Raw genomic sequence first — 21,693 nt, 5'->3', positions numbered from 1 at the left:
GATTCTTTTGTGGTACCAAAACCGTGCCTTAATATTTCCTTTACTTGACAGACTGCAAGTGATTATGACAAACCCCTTGTCTGGTCTTCCCCCGATCAACTGTAGTTTCTACATCCCATCCACAACAGATGGGATGTTTTGCAAAACATGAATTTGGAAAGTCAATATTTAAGAAAAAAGTACACCAAAAGAATGTTGACCAGCATCAAAGAAAATGGAGGGGCAGAAGAAAAACAGAAGATTAGAGATGAATAAGCACTGGGAAGTTCAGACATACTTGGAGGACAAATGCGAGAAAGAGGAGGAAAATGTCAGAATGGCTTAGACAAGTTTTCTTTGCATTATGAAAGCAACAAAAAGGTGACATGATAAACTGTAGAAAAATTCAGGAAGAGAGGAAAATATTTTGCCCACTGTTATCACATCACTGTGCAAACAGACAGCCCTTCAATTTTAGGAAAGATGATTCTTTGGGATACATCCAAAAACTAACTCACACATTTTACATTTAAAATAGAAATGACTGAAAAACAGGACAGAGAATATTCTTCTTTTTTTCCTTTTATTTTTTTTTTTTTTTTTTTTTTTTTTTTTTAAACATTCTCCCCACAAACTTTCATGGAAATTAGCCCCAATAGTTTTAGTTAATTTTTGGTTTTTAAAGAAATTAAATCTGACAGATACTCAGGTCTCCAATCCAAAGCCACCCAGTTCAATGCACACACATACACACATGGGCAGAGAAGGCTTCTGCTGATTTCACTTCATGACTTGGCTCAGGGGTTTGCTATATATTCTGTTTAAATCCAGTCGGTTCTAATAGGAAAATTTCCCTAGCAAGGAGAAGGATTAATATATCCAGTTTTCCAGGAACACAAGCAGTTTACCTGAAACACCAGATTCCCTACACAGCTGAGCCACAGCGTGCAGGCATAGGTTTTTCAGAGCCCAAAGACAGAGTGCTGCCTGAGGCCTCTGGTGTTTATAGATTAGGTATGTCTATTGCATCTTTGTATGATTCCCCTCCAGTCTTTAGTGGGCTTCATCTTCTAATCATTTTTCTACACCAGCTGTTCTTTGAATAACCTTCGACTTGCTGAATAAGCTCCCATTTTTCTTCATACATAATTTCTCTTTTCTTTTTTTTTTTTTAAGACCAAGTCTTTCTTGGGGAAAAAGAACAAAACAAACTAGAAAAAAAGGAATTTAAATGACAATGAAGATGATCATTTTGCAGCCAGGATAATTATCAAAACTTGCTGAATGCCTAGCTGAGAACATATAACAGCACACTTTGCTCATTTGTCACTGTTTTACAGGCTGCACGTTTCTGACTGATGCTATTTCCTAACCAGACATCCTACTTTCTGTGTTTGTATATTTATTCCTTTCATCATGAATCACCTTATAGCTGTCTTAACAGAATCTTTTATTATTGATTAAAAAAAAAAAATCAACAATTTATCAACATCTACTGTACAACAACACTTCCAGATCATCCACTGTGGTGATATTACCAATGAAGAATATGTTTGCCTCAATACTAGTATAAAAACAAGAGGCAAAGAAGCCATTGAAACAGAGATATTTCTTCTTTTTAGTTGCTTTATGTATTTTGTTTTATGAAAATAAAAATACTCCCATCCAAGAAACTCTTGTAGAAATTGCTGAAATAATAAAATTTAGTAATTTCATTAAAGTTTAATATTAATAACTTTCATAAAATAGTCATGGGGCAAAAAACCCAACACACTAATTAACAGCTTGCTGTCACTACAAACAGTGAAATAATCCATCAGTCCTGTATGTATAAACTTTCCTTTGAGGATTAATTATAGATAGAATATAGGATTTCCGCGCTTTCAGAATCAGTAACGTTAGATCAGTCTCTTATAAGGGTCTGAGGATTTTTTTCCCCAAGCAAATAAGTAGGGTATCTCTAAAAATATTATTAAACAACTATCTAAAATCTTGCATTGAAAAGGATTAAAGGAATGGAATGCACACGTTCTGACATTAAGAGGACATACATGGGTAGCTCTTCAACATTCTTGTTCTGGTGTTTTTTTATAACATCAATATTTGGTCAAGTTTTATTGATAATTTTTTCCACATTTTCAATCCCAAAACAGATAAAAAACCAACATGTCTAACAGGACCACCTGATAAAATACTCTGTATCAAAAATAAGGTGATACAGAGAATTAGCGGGACACTCCGTGCTCTACAACTGCTATTGCATATTCCTGTCACAGAGGCAATCTAATCACCAAGCCACCAGTTGGGTGAAAACTTCCACCCTGCTATCATTAGCATCTGCCTCTCCACAGCTGAATAGAAGAGCTTTTTTATTATTATTCTAACATAAAAAAAAGTTCAATCTCATGTTTCCAACCTGGTCTCCAAAGTCCTCCGGGAACTTCCACAGTACCACTGGATCTGTAAATAATTGACAGACAGCATTAATCAGAGGCAAAGGAACAGAGTATTACAGTCAGAGTACATTAATATTAAAGAGAGGGTCAGCTTAGCGTCAAGATTTGAGGCAAGTGCAAAAACGTATCTAAAAACTAAGGAAGATACTGGATTATTAAAAAGACTTATTTCATATTTATGAAACTGTATGTTTATTCTTTTACATATGGCAGCAGGTTATAATGTACCAAACTCTTCTCATATTCAATTCTTTATTTCTGGAATACATCATTCTTTAGGCACATTTAATTTTCACTTTTTAACTAAATTAAAAGATAAAGAGATAGAGAACTTCTTTTCATCCCAGGGAAAAAGAATGGAAAATAATAAGGGGAAAAAAAGGTCTTTACAAAAGTACAGAAAAACATCCTTTCTGATTTTAAGGATAATACCAACATAACCAGCATCCTCAAGAAAGAGTTTAGAAGAGCTAGCATGTTTCACTATTTTCTGTTCAGAGCCATTTAAAACCAGCATTTCAATAATACCTTAAAGTTTTCATTAACCTCAAGTAAACTGCTAATTATAAAAATAATCACTGTTATTTAATTTAGACTACATATTAGTCCCCACTCAATATTGTTTTGAAAGTCTCTATCACAACGATGGGAACCATGACCTTTCAACAAAAACACAAATTACGATCTTCATCCCACCCCCCAGAGCTGCTAATCTCCTCTGATACAAACCCTTCCTGAGGTGCTACTGTTATATGGCCACAGACACCAGCAAAGCCTCACAGGCTGCTAAACAACAGATTAGCAGCAGTGTTAGTCCATCTGCTAAAAGTGAAATTATCCATCTTCCTGCAAGGGAGACCCAGAGCAGTGCCAAAGCCTGGGGCAGAGGCAGAGCTCTCTCATTTCTGCTCTGCCCAGCCATGGTCAGGCAGATCCTCCCACCACTGACCACAGGACAGCAGCAGCTCGGCGCGCCCGAGGGCAGGAAAATGAAAGAGAAACTCAACAGTAAGTGCCAGGAGACACTGCCTGATGGGAACTGCCACCTCCTGTCTGCCTCAGGAGCTGTGGATTGCTGTCTTCCAAGAAGTCAATGTCTGGGAAACTATTCAGATTTTCACTTCAGGCTCTAACACCAGCACTGCGTGATAACTCACAAACTTCCTTCTCATTGCTGGGTTTGACATCAGAACCACAGGGTTCTCCATTTTTGGCGAAGTACAGAGGTTTCTACTCTTCTTTGGGTCCCACATATGTTTGCTGGTGCAAACTGGAAACTTAATGAGAAGGGAATTGCCACTGCTGGTGTTGTCATTCCCAGCTGCTGATCTCAAATCCTGCTACTCAGCACGGAGCTGTCGCACGTGTACACTTGCTGCTGGCCCAGCCACCAGGAGCTGGAGACTGAAGTCAGCATTCCTCCTTCACCCCAGGCCAGATCTTAAACCAACAGCAGAACATACATTTCAAATGTGTTACAAAATTCAACTTGTCAATCGACTCCATGCAATTTAGACATGATTTGTATTCACCTCAAATCTAAGTGAGATTTTCAACAAAAATTGAGGCATTTGATTTGATGGTTGGACAAGCTTGTTTTTTCTCCTAAGAACATCCAGGAAGGGTTCTGCAGCTATTATTTAATAAAATGTGTGTATTTTGCATGAGGAATCTTCCTCCATTATTATGGGGAGCAAGAACTTTTGAAGGCAGATACAAAGCAAGATGCTACATTTATGAGAATATGAGGCTAAATAAATACAGGCACTTAGAACAGAGACCTTTTTTCCCAAATCTATTTTGTGTGTACTTAAACTGCAAACAAATCTCTATAAAAACCAGGTACAAGAGGAGTTTGACTATCCTGTAAGAGAGCTCTTGTTTCTATTCCAAATTAGTATCGTGAAAAAGAAAGCAATTACATATCAACAGTGATCCCTGATAAATCCAAGGAGTAGCAAGTACAGTAACATATCAAATACTCGATGGTAAGTAATCCATAAATTACTTGCTAAAAAGCACTGAAAACTTGCAGAATCCAAAAACTACTTGAACAGAGCTTGTAAATCTAATGCCATATGTCCACAAACATTTCAAGCATAAATTTCTCTTCGAAAGAGCAATCCCTCTGCACTCCCACTCTCAGGTACTTGTTGGTGAAGCTGTAGCCCTGTCTGTCTCCTGCAGACTGTCACAGCTACATGGAGCCAGATGAGGGAACTGACCGAGATCAAACCAACTGTCTGAAACTTTTCAGGTCAGCATTAACTACATCAGTTCCCCAAAACCATTGGGTTTGCGACAGAAAAAAAGGAAGAAAAACCAGGGGATAGGGAGCTGTGGTGAGAAGAAAGCAGGGCTGCTTCACGCAGCAGCACTCCAGCATCAAGCATTTGCTACAGCTCGTGCAATACAAGCTGGTTACCAGCTGCCTCTAGTTCCATTTCCTATTACCCATTTCTTGTTCACAACTTCCCAAGTCTCGCAGTGCCATTTATAGTTGCTCGTTTTGCACAACCCCAGCGCTGTGGCCTGCGAGGAGCTGAGGGGACCGCGCCGCAGTGAGGCCAGACTGCTGGAGCATCGCCAGCCAGGAGCTTGGCAACACCGTCCCTTCCCAGCAATGAAGCCAGGCAGATGATTCTGGCAGATGTGAAGCACAGTTACATGAGAAACATTTAGTATAGTGAATGCTTTAGCAACACAGTAACAAAATCACTGGGGTTTCTGAAATCGGACAGAAATGTAATTTCTTTCCTTCACTGTCCTTAGTGCAAATGTAACTGCCAGGCTTCAAAATAGGAAGCAGATCACAACAGCAAAACCTCCAGGTGTTATTTTAAAAGGTCACAATCATGAGCAAAGTACAATCTCAGAATTAAGCAGAACTTTGGGTTTGGGGTCAAAACATTTACACATCAATGAGGTGCCAACAGAGCTAACAGCATTTCACAGGGCCACCCTTTATCTACAGGCAACAAGATCAATAGCTCCAGTAAGTTCTTTTAGTGTCCTGATATCCCAACAGAGAAAAAAACCCTAAAACCTTAATTTAGTGTCCTACTAAACTTGCTATCTTTACTTCATACAAAGGCTCTCTCATACTACTCCAGTCTCACTTGAAATGGTCAAAACAAATCTAAAGTAAATTCCAGTTCATTCAACTATATGTATAACAACAACATGGACTTTCATATCATGAAAAGATATTTATATTATTACAGGATTATTAAACACATGTGATCTAAACAGGAAGAATAATGCTTTTAATACTCCTTTGTGAAAACAAAAAAGAGACAACATAAAAAAAATATTTCTAACTCAATCCAAGAAAAACATTCGGTGCTACACTCAGCAAAAATTACATGCCTTCAATACTTGCTCAACTGCTTTGAGCTGGGTTTTGCAGCTGTTATTACTGGCTTTAAACTGGTTATTTTAGTAGGTACTTGCCATACATTTATTAAGTAAGAAAATCTGATGTGACTTGTGCTTCAAAAAGAAAAGTTACTATATTCTTTTTATGCCTTTACTCTCTGAAACCAAACCCTAACACCTATAAAAAGCCTCAGGATTTTATGATAATTATCCCAGTCTGAGGTTGGTTTTTTGTTTTTTTTTTTTCAGAAGAGTATGTTGGTTTCTGCTTTTGGAGCTAGGCTCAGGAAGCATCTGACACATCTTTGGGGCAACTTCTCAAAAGGGCTGCAAAGGAAGAAACAAAAGGGTAATGATTTAGAAATAAAAAGAGAAAGTATAATCCGATTCTGCAACTTTATGCACTCTATCTTCAGGTTTACAAAGACTGAATTTTCTTTTCCCTGAGGATTACTTTCCAGATACCCTGCCTGATCTGGAAATGTTAGGTCAATTTTATGCTGATTTTATGGGTGAGAGGATGAAAACTGTTCAGAAATAGCTGTTGTTGTAGTCAGCTAAGGAACTACTGAATTTCTCCTCATTCACTTTTTCTAACAGACTTTTCAGGACAAATGGTTTGCACCAATTTTAAGTAAATGTAGTAGTAAGAGGAAATTGTCAAGTGCACACATAAAACAGTTTGTATGGTATATGCAAAACAGTTTGTGGGGTACATGTATAAATGTATACACTGTTGCATGTGTAAATTGATATTTCCATGTACAAACAGCACTTTTTCCTATGCTTACCACATCCAGGACATAAATCTCAGCATCTGCCAGTAACACTTGAAAACTCCTTTGCTAAATATGCTACAGCATTGGAAAGGACATCTCCCTTGGTACGTGCCAGATGAGAAACAATCATGGAAAGGTTTGCTGGTACCAAAAGAGTGCAGTAAAACTACAAGGAGAAAAGTGAGTCACATGCAATGCTTAAAAAAAGAGTATTCAAGATATTGTAATCTAGAACTGCTCCAGAAGACAAAGGCAGGTAAGTATGACACCCACTACTATAAGAGGAAAACATATGCAGATCCTCAGGGTAATTTCTCTCCAAAAATCTATTCCTGTAGAGGCAAGGTCACAAAGCATGTCCTCCATATTTTTTAGGAAAACAATTTCTAACACAATTTAACTTCTGTTACAAATCTAAGAAAATACAAAGGTACTATTTCTCATGACAGAGTAGATTAAAGAAACAATACATTCTAGCAAGAGAGAATATTTCAGAGAGGAAAACACAGCTAATGTAAAATGAAACATTAATTAAGTAGTCTGATATTTTGGAGAGAGGAGGAATCTTCATCCCTGTTGGCTCAACTGAGCAGAACAGACAAAAAGACTACCAAGCAGGGTTTGTCATGCTTGAGACAGAGGAATGGACCAGATAACTGCTCAGTATTCCTCCAGTTATATTTTCTCTGATGTTGTACAGATTCTCATTGGAAAAAAGCTGTCAGTGCAGAGGGGAAAGAAGAGACTGAGGCCAGGAGTTAAGGGGGGGAAAGAAATATGAGGAAAAGGAAGGTAGCAAAGCAAAGCTTATTGCAGACTGTTCTTCCTTGTCTGGAAAAAACAAGTGCCACTTTTTTTTTTCCTTATGTGAACATGAGAATGCTATTAATAAACCTGAAATTTTCTATCATTATTTCAAGGAACAGCTTTATAAACAGATATTTAAGCAATAAGCAGAATGGATTTTGTTAGACTAAGTAGTTTTCAACAATAAAATGTTAGTTCTCTAAGTTTATGATAATGCTATTGTTCAAAACCAAAGGTCTCTTACGTATTTAAAATAATTTCCCAGAAACACTCAAAAATAATTCTCATGATGCTTTTGTATCAATATAGTATTTAATACTATATAACCAAATAACTACAACAGCGATTCAGAAACAAAGTAAGAAATTAACCAAAACCTGTATCCCAAGGGGTTTTATAGATGAAGTAATCTGATTAAAAAAACAGCATTCACATAAAAAATACTTTTCTTGCAAAAAAAGACTTCTGTATATCATATTAAAATCCGCCTGTTAACAGTTTCATACATGAAGTGCCAAAAATGGAACAGAATGGGAGGCCCTGCTGCCAGAAGATCTGGGTTCCCTGGTTTGGGGGATCGAAGTGGAGCACCAGCCAGCAGCAGGAGGCAGAAGAGCAGGATGACATGGAAGAGGGGAGAAGAGAACTACAGTATTTTCCAAGCATCAGTAATCAAAAGAAAGAACAAATTACATTGAAGCAATCTGATTCTAAAAAACTGAAACTAAGAAACAGTCACTGTCTTCTCAGGCACCTAAAACCTGTCAGATTAAGGATAATATGCAAATGAAAGTGCCACTAGAGAATGTACCTTTAAGCGCACTTTTATACAAATCACATAGCAAAAGAAAACATATTTACAAAGCTATATCAAATCTTAACAATCCAGCACCTTCAACTCTTTTACTCACACTTTACTCACAAGTGTGCCTTCCTTAATTGCCTCCACAATTTCAAACAGTTCCTGCTTCAGTAAACAGCAAAGCAGCAAGACAAAAATGATGTCACTGACAACATTGGTTACAGAAAAATGTTAACGAGTTCCAGTAATTATTTTTGCCAGGTCTTCCTGCTATATATGAATACACCGAGATCCTTCAGGGTCTCTAGGTGGGACTTGCCTTTCAAAATAAGCCACAGCATGGCCACAGCACCGCAGCCCAGTTCTCCTGTCCCCTCTCCCTCACCCACACCAGTGGTCTCTGCATTGTCTTCAACTGATTGTAAAGCTTATGCCCCATTTTGAAAAATTATTTAGGCATTGAAGGTAGCCATCTCATACTGGCATCAAAGGTGCTATTTGTAATGTGTGACTTCTGACATTTTTCCTTCCGACTTTCCTCATGGAAAGTAAAGTGTGAACTAAATGACAGAGTCAACAAACACACCCTAAATACTGACCTTTGGGAAATGGAAAATGGAAAGTAACAGTTTACAGCCCCAGTTACAGCCACTCCAGCTGTAATCTGTATGTCTTTGTGATTGCACATTTGCCAATCAGAAATGTGATTTTTGTATCAGGTTCAGAAACATGATTACAAAGACCTTACTGGCAAGATGAAAATGTCTTCCTTCCATGAGGAATCTTTTCCTAAGGAACTGTTTTTTAACTGTAGTAATAACACCTGCAATTGAAGTAATTTCTGTAAGATGTATGCTTGAAAAATACTCCCAGTCATAAGTAGCACAAATTACTCATGGACTTATCAACTGGCTCAGAATTTAATTACATCGTCCTATAAACACATAACACATAGCAAATCATTTCAGGTTACCAGTGCTCACATCATGTTTGTGGAAATTGAGAATTTTGTTTCTAATACATGGGGGGAAAAAAGGTACAAGTGACTCTCTACGAGTCACTCAGCCTTAACAAAAACCACACACACCCACACCGTGATCTTCTCTACTCCCCACAAAAACCATCTGCATTAGAAGTCAGTGGGTCCAGCTCAGTCAGCCCCTCATGGCACCACGTCACAGCAACTCCACAGCTTTTAGGTGCTGGCCATTGCTGCCCCACTGAGGCATTAACAGCTCACCAGCCAGTCTGAAGTGTGAGAATCTGACGTGTCTACATCGCACTGCAAAGCCACACACGAGATTTGCTGATTGTACAGTTCAGCACAGAATTATTTTCAAATATTTCTGCTTTTAAACTTGTGTGACAAAGGTTCCTTGAGGTTTACAGAAATGTGAGAACACTGCAAATACTGACCTCCCAACTAATTACATGCAAGACTCAGCCAAGAACACAGTAGAGAAGCAGGACTTTGTCAGGTTTTGGACCTAAAACTTCCTCCAGTCTTTTGGATTTCCATGTCTGTAAGGCACTTGAAGTGGGAAATAAGTACTTCCTCCCCTTTTACAGGCAGGGAGATGGTTAAAAGCTCTAGCCACAATTTGACATCTCCTTCAGAGCTGCAGGTCAATCCCTTTTTGCTCAAGAATTTGTCCCACTGAAGGACAGAGCAGTAAGTCATTTCAGCTTACTACAGAAGAAATAAAGGATCCTTTTGGCTGCAATGCTATTAGCCATGCTTCAGGCTAAAACCTTAATCAGGGTGAGAGTTCATTGCACAGACAGTGCACAGATAAATTGACTATGTTCAGCCTTTATTTGGTCTCTTCATGAGATAACCAGTGGTTTCTTTTACCTGGTAAGTCTTTAGAATGACCTTGTAAAGTATGGCAACAACTGTATGCCTTTAAAAGCTGTGTTATTCTGCATTTTCCTTCTTCAAGGTTGTAATCACGAGCGAATCATCAGAACAAGGATCTAAGAACCAAGGCAGCAGAAGAAGAAGCAAGTAAACACCATGTCTGTCTCCAGTCATTGCTAATGTTTAAGGAGAGTTTACAAAACAAAATACTTTTGCTGTCCCTGGGTCTCTTGTTCAAAGAAATTTCAGGAAGATAGGCTATGCTGTGATCTACTGAAATCAACAATAACCAAAAAGAGGAAGACTAAGAGCATTCACCTTTGCAACCAAACAGAAGTTTTACAGCCTTCTCACAAGAACGAAAAAGTAACTTGCCACACTCCCTTGCAAACAGACATTGTGCAGGGGTTTCTTTGTTTTAAATGAAGATATGGGACTTAAAGTTCTTAAAAAATATTGTGGACTATGTGAAATTTTCCTATATTAGGAAATATGCAATACTGATTTTAAGAAAATCCTAGAAAAGTTCAAGTACATAAGTACCAAGCAATATGTACAAAGTAAATTCAGAAGAAGCAAAACTCCTGCCCTGCAAAGTACACTGGGGATGGACCATCACTTGCTCTCCCATGTCAATGATGTTTAATCAGAGACAACCATTTTATCTCACAGACTGCAGTGTAATAATTGCGTTATGGAATCCACACACACTGCATATAGAAAAAATCAAAAAGCTTCTGGCACGTGACAAAAACTACATCTCAGTTCATTACAGATAAATTAGCTACTGCGTCCTGATTTACTCCAAGAAATACAAATTTGATATCAGTTTGGACATGAAACCAGGAATATATATGATCCTGTAAAGTAAACTGATTGATTGCAGAAAACACAGATTGATAGCCAAGCCACTTTTGACAGACATTTTCCAAAAATAATACCAAAAAATCGTGTATTAGAGTTAACATGCCTTAAAAAGTAAATTAAAGCAATAAAAAATTAAACCAAAATCTTAATCGTTCTGCAAGTTTTCTTCTCTAAGAAGAAGTTTGTTCAGTCTTTAGCTACTTCAAGAAAAAAATGAGTGTTGCAGGGGAGCTCCCTCTTGGCCAAAGATAATATCATGACTGTCTATTTACATCACTTCTTGCCTGCACAGTGCAGCAACATTCCTTCCACTTTCTGCTGGTGAGGACCACATCCTGGGCACAGCCCAACTGTTGGGGCTTGACAGCACAACTTCCCACTAAATTATGCCCTTTGCCTTAAACACTGACTAGCACAAGCAGTAAAATGTGATTGCTCAATAATTAACAGGTAAGTAACTACTTATTACTCAACTACTTACAGGGACAAATTACCTAAAGGCCAGAGCAATAATGGAATATGTAACATCTTGGAAGAGCAATCCCACTGACGCTGTCTTCACAGCCAACGACAACTACAGGGAGAAGGGGCTAGATTCTCTTTTCATTGTTCTACTCCAGATTATTTATGACATTTTATTTAATTACTGCAGATACTACTGTATCATATATTCATCCCATCTCTATGATTATGCTGTGAAACAAGACTAGAAATTGTGCAATGATATTCTGCTCATGTGTGAGAAACTATGTTTGAAAAGCATAGTTTCAAATTCTTTATCCTTTTTTATTCTTCAATTACAAACAGCATTTTCTACATGAAATTCAAACCTTTCACATTTTGCTTACTAGCTGTGGTAGGAAAGCATGGAAGAGGAACAGCACTGGAAACCAGGACCTAGCCTGGAAGGTTCCTACTCCTCTGAACATCTCCAGCACTACAGCTGAAACATATCCAACTTCAAAAGCTATAATTATATAAACCATCATTTCATAATTTTATATATGTAAATTAAAACAGTCACAAAGCTTAGTTGCACAAAGCTCCAGAATTCAACAACTATATGTTGGTTAGCCAAAGTGTACATATATTTTGCTATACATGTAAACAGTTCACAGACTCTCATTTTAAAATATGTATTTTCTAGCATATTCTGATTCAGTGTTCATTTTAATCTTTGTTGTTCATAACACTTTAAGCCAGAACAAAGATGAAGGAGCACTGATCAATAAGCACAAATCTTCTTTTGCCTTTCCTTTCCGTCGTACCCCAAATCTATTTTAATATCATCAGGGGGAAAAATAAAACTCATCAGTCACCTGATGGAGTAATTCAAAACTTAACCAAACAGGGCTAATGGGTGAGAATTGAAATGAAAACACCTTGACAAAGAAAGCAATTTCTTTTCTTCGCACTCTTCAGAAGCTGTGGGTGATCGCCGTAATCGAACCATCAACAGCAAGGGGCCATCTGTCCCAAGGGCCCTCCACGTGAGCAAGAATCAGCAACAAAATATGTCAGAGGCTGGCCCACATGCACTGAGCCCTGATATGTCTGTGGTAGGCGGCATGCAGCTGAAAATCAGTGTTTTGACATTTTTCCCATACCAATCCTTAAAAGTCAACACTAAACTTTTGATAAGAACAAAACACAAAGAGCAGGTTAAGAGGTTGCGTACAGAAAGATCAGTGTTACACCAACAGCTGAGATCTCCCCTGTCATGAAGCACTCGTGCTTTAGTACCCAAGAGCCATTTTCAGAAAAAAGGCTACAGAAAACAACCTGTACACTTGCATTTATGTTACCAGTCCCCTCTAGGATTAGTTTTTGCAGCTAATGAAGACACACCAGTCACTTACCAAACCACCCTCACAGAATCACCAAACCTTGGCTTTGTTCCACAGAACACAAACAAAACATTAGGAAAGGGTCTACCAGACATTTCTAAGGCAGCAACCACACACAAGGCATGCCAAGACCCAGGGCCCAGGCAGAGGCACCATGACTTTGGCACCTGGCTTCCCAAGGAACACTAATCATTCTAATCCTCACTAAGGACCTCCCAGAACAGGAGAAGAGGCTGCACATCACACCCCTCCCAGGGATGTTCCCAAATTGGGCACTTTTCCTTACTAAGCCTTTTAAAAGGGAACATGGTAGAAGGCTAATGCAATTTATTTCTTCAGCATCTTCCAACTGAAAAATACATCGATCTTTCAGTAAAATAAACTCTGACAGAGAGTGCAACTCTGTGCACTCTTCTCTCCATCTGTTTCAAAACTCTGAAGAGTCACAAAATGGATAGAAAGGGAAGGAAATGTGTTGTTGTTGAGCTGCATTAACAATATTGGTCCCTCTCTGCTTCAGCAGAGGTTGAACACAGACCCCCCCCCCCCACCCCAGCAGCACAGTGCACTGGGAATTACAAAAGCACACCTTTTTCAGTCCTGCCAGTTACCTGTTGCGTGACCTCAAGTCAATTATTTCAGGTTCCCTAACATCATGAGGTCTTTGAAAAACTTTTTTTTTTTTTTTCAGAAGAAAGGGCATTAAAACAGGGACATTTCCATGGGGGCCAAGTTCAGTTATTTTAAAGCACAAGCCACACAAATACGTAAGACAGGGAAAGGCAAAACAAAGGGTTTTCTCACAGACGTTCACAGTTACCCAGGTCAAAATTTCCAATTATGTGTTGGAGAGGGGTCACCAAAACCAGAGATGTAAACAGCAACCTGAAATAAAGAGGCTGTATCAGAATGGTCTTGTGTCCTGCAGCCCTTGAGGCATGAGATCTGGGTTCCGAGTTAATAATCCCAAGGCACATTCAACAACTAAGAAACTCTCCAGGACGGTTCTTGGTATGACATAATTCAGTGAATAAACACAGTATACTACTTATTCAGAATAGCGAAGTAGAAGAGTGATGTAGATGCATGACTTTTAATTAACATCCCATTACAAAGTAAGGTGATGCAGTTAAAGTGCAATGCTGTTTTATCTTACGAAACCTCAATGCCTGATGCCTGCTTTGTCCAGTGAAATCTCAAATAAATCATGCACAAAACAGTGAAAATTAATTTAACAGTGTGATAATAGCAGACAATATATTTCATTCTAATAGAAAAAGCTAAAGTTCAAACCAACACGCTGCACTCGCATGGCCCAAGAGGGGTCAGAACTCAACACACCCTTTGTAAATTGAGCCTTTCCAGAAGGCAAGGTCAGAAGCTGCCTTCTCCCATTTCAGCAGTCTGCATTCAAACTAGCTGTTCGAAAAGTACAAAAACTTTTTTGTCAGAAGCAGTTACCTCAAGAAAGGCACGCTGCGAGGTGACAGGGCTCTGCTGGTGGGTGGGAGCCCAGCCCAGGCCGGCTGCTGTGCTGGTTGGGAAGCCAGGACACATCAGGCAGGCATGGCAGGCCCCCGCTGCTCCATCACCCCCTCAGAGGCAAAGCAGCAGCTCAGGAGTGCTTCCTACCACACAGTGTAGAAGGGAGAAATAAAACAGCCCTGTACACACTTGTAAGAACAGTGGGGTGGCTGCAGATGGGAAGACAAAAACTACAGGAAGAGAGCATTGCAAAACGATGGGCCATCCATATGTTTGAACTGAACATCTCTGCCTCTTAGGGAATGAGGGTCTTCATTTTACCTTCCTTAAAGCATTACAGCATAAAGAAGTGAGATGAGGCCAGGGAAAGCATGAGTAATGCCTGTGTATGCACCATACAGTGGTCAGAATAATTTGCAAGGTGGAAAATATATTTTTATTATTAATGGGAAAGAACAAGGAAACATTTGTTAATAAATCAACAACAGCATAAATTAAGGTTATGTCTCATCTGAAAATACCTATTTACCAAATAAATCTGGTGCTAATATTTCCAAATGCATCTATAAACCTGCACAAAAGTAACAGCTGTCCATACACAGAATGTACAAGGAGCCGAAACATACAGCACTGTGTGTAACATTACACATTCTGTTACATTAATCTGTATGAAAATTTTCATTAAATGTTCTCCTCTCAACCACTGCCCAAATTCTCCATGTTCAGTGTTTGCATGGAAAGGTTTGATGCTATTGCAAGGGCTGTACTTATTCTGGCTTCCATTCTCTATGGACTTCAGCTTCTTCCTTGATGCAGCTGATTAAACAAACCTCAGATTTCCTACAAGCCCCACATCACTAATCACTTCTAGTCATTTCACACCCATGCTCTGTCCTCCTGCACATTCTCCATCTCTACCAGCAAGACAGTGTTGCTGCCATGGCTGCAGGTTCACCACTGAAAGGCTTAAGAGGAGAGCTCAATGGATCTGTAAAGTTTGGTAACAACTTGGTAACTACACAGAGCTTTTCTCTTTATTCTTTGTTTTGTTTCTGAAAATGAAAGACACTCACCTCCTGGAGCACTGCTGAGCTCTATAAATGTATGTAAGAACCTAGATCGGCACAGTGTACAGTTGGAATCAATGCTAAAAGCTGAAAGCAAAATAATTTCTGATCTAAGGAAATGAGAGTCATGAGTGGATGAGCCTAAGAAAACAGTACCACTGTCTCACTGGTCATTTACAAGGAAAAAAAAAGGCTAAGAACACTAAGACTTAATCACAGATGTCAACCAAGCTTCACTGGAGATACAGAAGAATTTTTGAAGGAAACACTAGAATGTTTTCAGACAAGCCAGTTCCTGCATTAAAATAAACTCTGCTGCAGCCAAAACCAATCACTACCCATGTGCATACACTTCTCATCAAGAACATTTCAATATGCAGCTAGAGAAATCAGAAATTGCTTTGCTTTAAGATAACTAATTCCATTTTTTTATTAATAAAGACTAATCATAACCGCTCATGCTTAAAATTTCATAATCAATGGGATAGAATGCACTTGTAAATTATGTCTGCATAAAATAAGGTGTCTCCTTTTAGAATATTTTTAATTCATTGTTTTTATAATTAGTAAAAAAACCCCATGGGATATAAATATATTGCTGCATTTCTCAAGTACAAAGACATATATTCTCTCTAAAGCATGCCTCAGATAACTCCTCTCTTATCTTGAGTCTTCCATCACTCTGATAAACAAAATCCCTGAACTTTCCAGAGCAGGGAAAATGCACTGATTTCTGAAAATACTAAAAACAGATTTCAAGCATCATGGATGTGCAAATATCATATCTTAATTTTAACAAGTTATCCCAAACGACTTAAATTTTTCATTCCTGTCAAGCCACAGAGGATTAGGCAAATTCCACAGAACAACATTCTGCCTAAAATTGTAAAGTGTATCTCCCTTCTTCAGGGCAAATTCTGTTTAATGTATTTATCAATGGTTTGGATGAAGGGATCATGTCCACCCTCAGTAAGTTTGAAGATGAAACCTAGTTGGGCAGAAGTCTTGGGTAGGAGTGCTGATCTGCTGGAGGGCAGGAAGGCTCTGCAGAGGGATCTGGGCAGGCTGTATTGATGGACTGAGGCCAAGAGCATGGAGTTCAACCAGAGCAAAGTGCCAGGTGCCGCACTTTGGCCACAATAACCCCATGCAATGCTACAGGCTGAGGGCAGAGTGGCTGGAAAGCTGCCTGATGGAGAAGGACATGGGAGTGCTGGGTGACAGTGGCTGAACAAGAGCCAGCAGTGCACAGGTGGCCAGGAAGGCCAAGGGCATCCTGGCTTGGATCAGGAACAGTGTGGCCAGCAGAAGCAGGGCAGGGATTGTCCCCCTGTACTGGGCACTGGTGAGGCAGCACTATGAACTCTGTGTTTGGTTTGGGGCTACTCACCTCAGGAAGGACATTGGGGTGTTGGAGAGTAGCCAGAGAAGCAATGGAGCTGGGAAAGAGTCTGGAGCACAAGTATGATCAGGAGCAGCTGAGGGAGCTGGTGGTGCTTAGCCTGGAGAAAAGGAGACTCAGGGAGATCCCTAGAGATCTCTAGAAATGCCTGACAGGAGGATGTAGCAAGTAAGGGGTCGGTCTCTCGTCCCAGGTGACAAGAGACAGGACAAAGGGAAATGGCCTCAAGTTGTACCAGGGGAGGCTTAGATTGGCTATTAGGGAAAAATTATTCATAGAATAAGTTGTCAAGCACTGGAACAGGCTGCCCAGTGAAGTGAGGAGGTCACTATCCCTGAGAGGTATTTAAAAGACAGGTAGATGTGCTTTGGAACATGGTTTAGTGGTGGAGTTGACAGTGCTGGGTTAAGGGTTGGACCTAATGATCTTAAAGGGCCATTAAAGAAGAGTTTTAGATTCTTTTTCAAGATTGCAGAAGAAAAAAATTATGGAGGGGAAAAAAAAAAACTTTCTTTCTTATTTTCCAAACTTTGACAGAATACAATGAAAAGTGCCTAGTCTAAAATACATCAATATTTTAACTTCTGGTGCTTCCCCAAGGGCAAAAATGTCAGTCATTTAGCTTGAGAACACCATTTGATCCCATCAAATTTGAAAAGCCAAAAAGATCGCAATTCATAAAAGGACAAAACTAACCCAATTAGGAACAAGGCAAGAAGACTTCCTCATTTTACTTTCACTTTATAGCTATGGAAATCACCTGCTCAGGTTATTCCAGCAAGAGCCACAATCCTAAGCCTTTCATTTATGATTTACATACTAAACAACTCTGCATGTTTAACAAGGTTTCTGCTAAAATGCTGTATTTTAAAACCAGTGAACCCAATAGAGTTCCTAAGGAATGCAAGAAAAATGAAATCTTTTTTCTCATTTGAATATGTGTCAGATCATGGAAGTATACTTAGTACCACTTTTCTGATGAATTTACCCCTAAAATATTTAAAAATAAGAAAAATGGATGTCTATGAAATTGAGAAACAAAAGATTAAACTCAGCCAAGGGTCAGAGGATGCACAATGTCTGAGGCTGTGCTACTTTCAAGCACAAATAAAACCAAGCCTGCACCAAAATATACTTCCCCGAGTGCTGAGAGCCCCTGCCACTGACTTGCTGAGGAACACCGCTGGTTCCTGATCACTTCTCTGAATGCAAGTGGCCTAAAGCTGTCTAGGTCATAAGCAAATGTTTGAAGATGTGACATGTGAAGAGGGTCAACAACAAAGCCTAGCTTTAATCCCTTTGTGTGAAGCAGGAAGAGGAATTTACCTCATATACACAATACATCTATGTCCAGTGAAGTATAAAACTTCCAGAGGTGCACAAGCAAGGCATTATGTCTTCTCTGCTTTTTTGCATGCTGGGAGAGGCCAGGAAGGAGGTGAGCAGGGCTTCTCATGGGCTGGATGTAGTGAAGCACAAGGAATGGTTGTATGCCAAGCAGGGAGCTTTAGTGCACCAAGTGTATTAATCACTGCTGGTATCTTCTCCCAGACTGAGCCAAGAGTAGTACAACCCATTAGTCCAAACGAGTGGACCTGAGAATATGGGAGGCTTAACTATTAGTTAACATAACTTCCATCATTTCTAATTGGATTGTGACTAAATTCCCAGCACTGATAATACCAAAATGAGATCAGAGGGGAAAGCCTCCATATTCCCTTTGCACAAGGATTGGAAACAGCTCTCCCCTGCTGTTGTACAATAGCACTGACCACCCAAAGATCCATGGCTTTAGCGAAAAGAGACCCATCTCACTGCCTGCTGAACACATGTGAGTGTGTGATTACTGTGCTGCTTCTTTACAAATTTAAAAAAAACAGCCCCCAGAAACAGTGCAAAGAGTTAGAAGGCCAAATACTAAATTATGTTAATCTACACAAAGGGAAATTAGAGTAAAAATTTGTAACAAAAGGACCTGATATGGGCTGAGGAGGAAGAGAGCAGAGTCTCTGTGCTTTTCAGGACTGCTGAAGGATTTGATTTTGTTTTGGGGATCTCTTTATCAAGAATTAGAGGGAGATCTATGCGAGTTCCAAACTCTGTAGCAATGCACAACTAAGTCAGGGCACATCTTCAGACTTCCTTGCGGCCCATCAGAACTCCTGTAACCATTCCTGACACTCATTTGCTTGACCCATTTCTGATAAACAAAGAACAGAGTACTTGAAGTATTTTTCCCCCTTGTTCATCCCATTCTTCGCTGGTCTCTTGTTTTGTAGTCAGAGGTTAAACTGCTGACCTCTCACCTTCAAGGCAAGTTTTTCCCCCCTTCCATAAAAGGTTTTTCACAGTGTGCAGCACTCGGATTAGCCCCTATCCCCCTGAACAAAAGCTATGCCTTTGTACCACTGGTTTGGGTATGGAGTCCGTACATCAGAGGAAGCTGCTCCTACTTACCATTCACAATAACTATATTGTGAGGCCCCTCTAACGCCTCGTCTCTCAGTGTCTAGACTTTCACCCAACCAGCCAGCAAAAAGAAAATCCTGTAAAGCACTCAACTGAAAATTAACTATGGTATCCTGTTGTGAACCTGATGAAGACGTTATTTGAACATACGGTAAAACTTTCCATTGTTTAACATAAAGATAAGAGAAAAACTTTTAAAGCCCTGAGGTTTAAATAGTCATAGGGATCAATTAACTCATGGGTCAGTAAATGCATTTTATAAGCAAGCAGCTATTGCTTATGTGTGTCTTTAAAATAATACACAGATTATTAAATTATACCCAAGCACCCAGCATTCTGGATATTTGCAGAGCCTAATTTTATACTCACTATGGATACACTACAGCAGAACTCAAGACATACAAAAAGAATTGTATCTTCCAGAATTAAGTGAAAGCATAGCATCATTACTGCCCACTGTCCCAGTTTTCTTCAGCAAATAAAACAAAAGAAGTATGGCAACAGAAGTATTTTATGCCTTGCTGTGTGAAACAAAACCTGTAAGGAAAACTGTGGGTAAGACTGAGTATCTATAAAGTTAGAGTGCAAACAAACCATTGGATTTACTAGGAAAAACAAACAAAAAATTGCAGTGACTTGTATTTTGTTTCTTCGCAACACATGCATTGCTATAGCATGAATAATCCACAGTAGCAGGACAGTTCACTGAAGTGGACTAACATTAATAAAAATCTATTCTTTCATCTTGAGGAAAAGAAAACCAAAACAAGTAGGCCAGGGAAAAAAATCTGAGCAATATTTTAACGTTTGAATAAGCATATGATATGTTTTGAAACTCTGAAAAGAATTTATTATTGCAGAAAAACTGATGTTTGCATCTTCTTGGAATTCTTACGGCCTCTTTTGAGGGTGTACTTGGAAAGATTTCCCTGGGCTTTGCTAGCAGAGTAGGGCACAGCTGAGGAAATGCATATCTCTCATCAATTTCCCCAATCTGTTTTGAAAAAGAGAGCCAGAGTGTCTCAAAATAAGAGGCAAACAAATTGCTGTCTGGCATAGGTTGATTGATTGGGGGAACATGAGGGGGTGTGCTAGGTTTTTTTTTTGGGGGGGGGGTTGTTTGTTTTTTTTAAAGTATGTTTTGTGCTGAAACAAGAAAGTGTGAAATCATCCTTGTCATAACAGGAAAAACCAAACAACAACGTTTATCCTTTACCAGCACCCCACAGTGCCTGGTCATGGCAGCAGCATGCGGAAAGCAACGGGATTTGGGAGTCTGGACACAAATGCAACCATCCAGGAAGGACCTGACAACTATCTCAGTTCTCTAAACAGGCGAAGAAGGTTGGATTTGCAAAGGAAGCAAAAATCAGGAGATAAGAACCTTCTCTGTCTTCAGGAGTATCAGACATCAGGCACATAGCACATCTCCCTCTGCCGCACAGGTCAGTCATGCTTAGGAAGTATTTTAATGTTCCTTGTAATGCCTATTAAAAAAAAAAAAAAAAACAAAAAAAAAAAAACCAAAAAAAAAAAAAAAAAAAAAAACCAAAAAAAAAAACCAAAAAAAAAAAAAAAAAAAAACAAACCACACAGGATAGCTGTCAAACCTAGAGACTCCTGGATATTAATCTCTTTAGCTATACAAGTAGTTAAGTCAACTTCTGATGTTTTAGGCTCTGTGATCTTTCTGAAGACTGCCTGGCCTGCTTCCCAAGGCGAGATGTACTGCACACTGGAGTCACTGCCTGCAACACCTGCTGCACAAACACCCTCAGGTTTGTACTGAACCACTTCTACCTGGAGATACCATGGATAAACCTCATCAAACTACCACTAATCTCCAGAAGTGATACTGAACAATAGCAATACAAGCATTCACTGAACTTAAATTGGAGAGGATTGCCTTCTGCAGCACTGATCAGATACATTCCTGCTCCAGGTCCACTGCAATCTGCCGCCTTCACACACAAGGTCTCTTGGGGAGAGTCAGTGCTCTCTGAAGCTGACCAGGGATACACCAGAACCCAAGTCAGCCCCCCACAGCTGCCACAGAAGAAAAACAACAGAGGATCTAATACTAGAATCCTGTTCATGGTACCAAAGAACTTGCTTATGCAAGTCAGCTATTGACTGAGAATGATTCAACAAGGTGCATGTTTTCACACATATGTAGGCCTGTCAGAGAGAATATACATAAACTGATTTCAGAAAGACAATGTCTGAGAAGTAACAAATACAGAGCATTAACTGAAGAACATGATAATTGAAATTGATTTTCTCATGGTTATTAATTTTAGCTCTACATCAGGTTACTGGCAGAACAAAAAATATTAATGTAGGAGACTTAAAAATCAGAACACTTCAAAATTCTCCCTGTAGCTTCTGTAGAAATCCATAGCACAACACCACCTTAGACCACCCTTTCCTCAAAACCCAAAAAATATTGAGAGAAGAATATAAAATAATATAACCTAGGTATGGAAAAGCATCT

At 39.2% G+C, this 21,693-nt stretch overlaps 1 protein-coding gene across 2 annotated transcripts in view; it reads right to left on the bottom strand.

The window, feature by feature from the left end:
- DENND1B (DENN domain containing 1B) overlaps positions 1 to 21,693 on the bottom strand; it is a 152,095-nt gene that overhangs the window by 109,852 nt on the left and 20,550 nt on the right. For both annotated transcript variants that reach the window (XM_083867250.1, XM_083867251.1), the window contains exon 3: positions 2,396 to 2,439. In XM_083867250.1, the coding sequence (XP_083723376.1) occupies positions 2,396 to 2,439 (44 nt within the window). The remainder of the gene's footprint in view (positions 1 to 2,395; positions 2,440 to 21,693) is intronic.

The sequence above is a fragment of the Zosterops lateralis genome (genome assembly GCF_965231275.1).
Source record: "Zosterops lateralis genome assembly, chromosome: 9".
Lineage (NCBI taxonomy): Eukaryota > Metazoa > Chordata > Aves > Passeriformes > Zosteropidae > Zosterops > Zosterops lateralis.
Note: the sequence above shows the minus strand (reverse complement) of the source record. Positions and strands in the feature narration are given on the sequence as shown.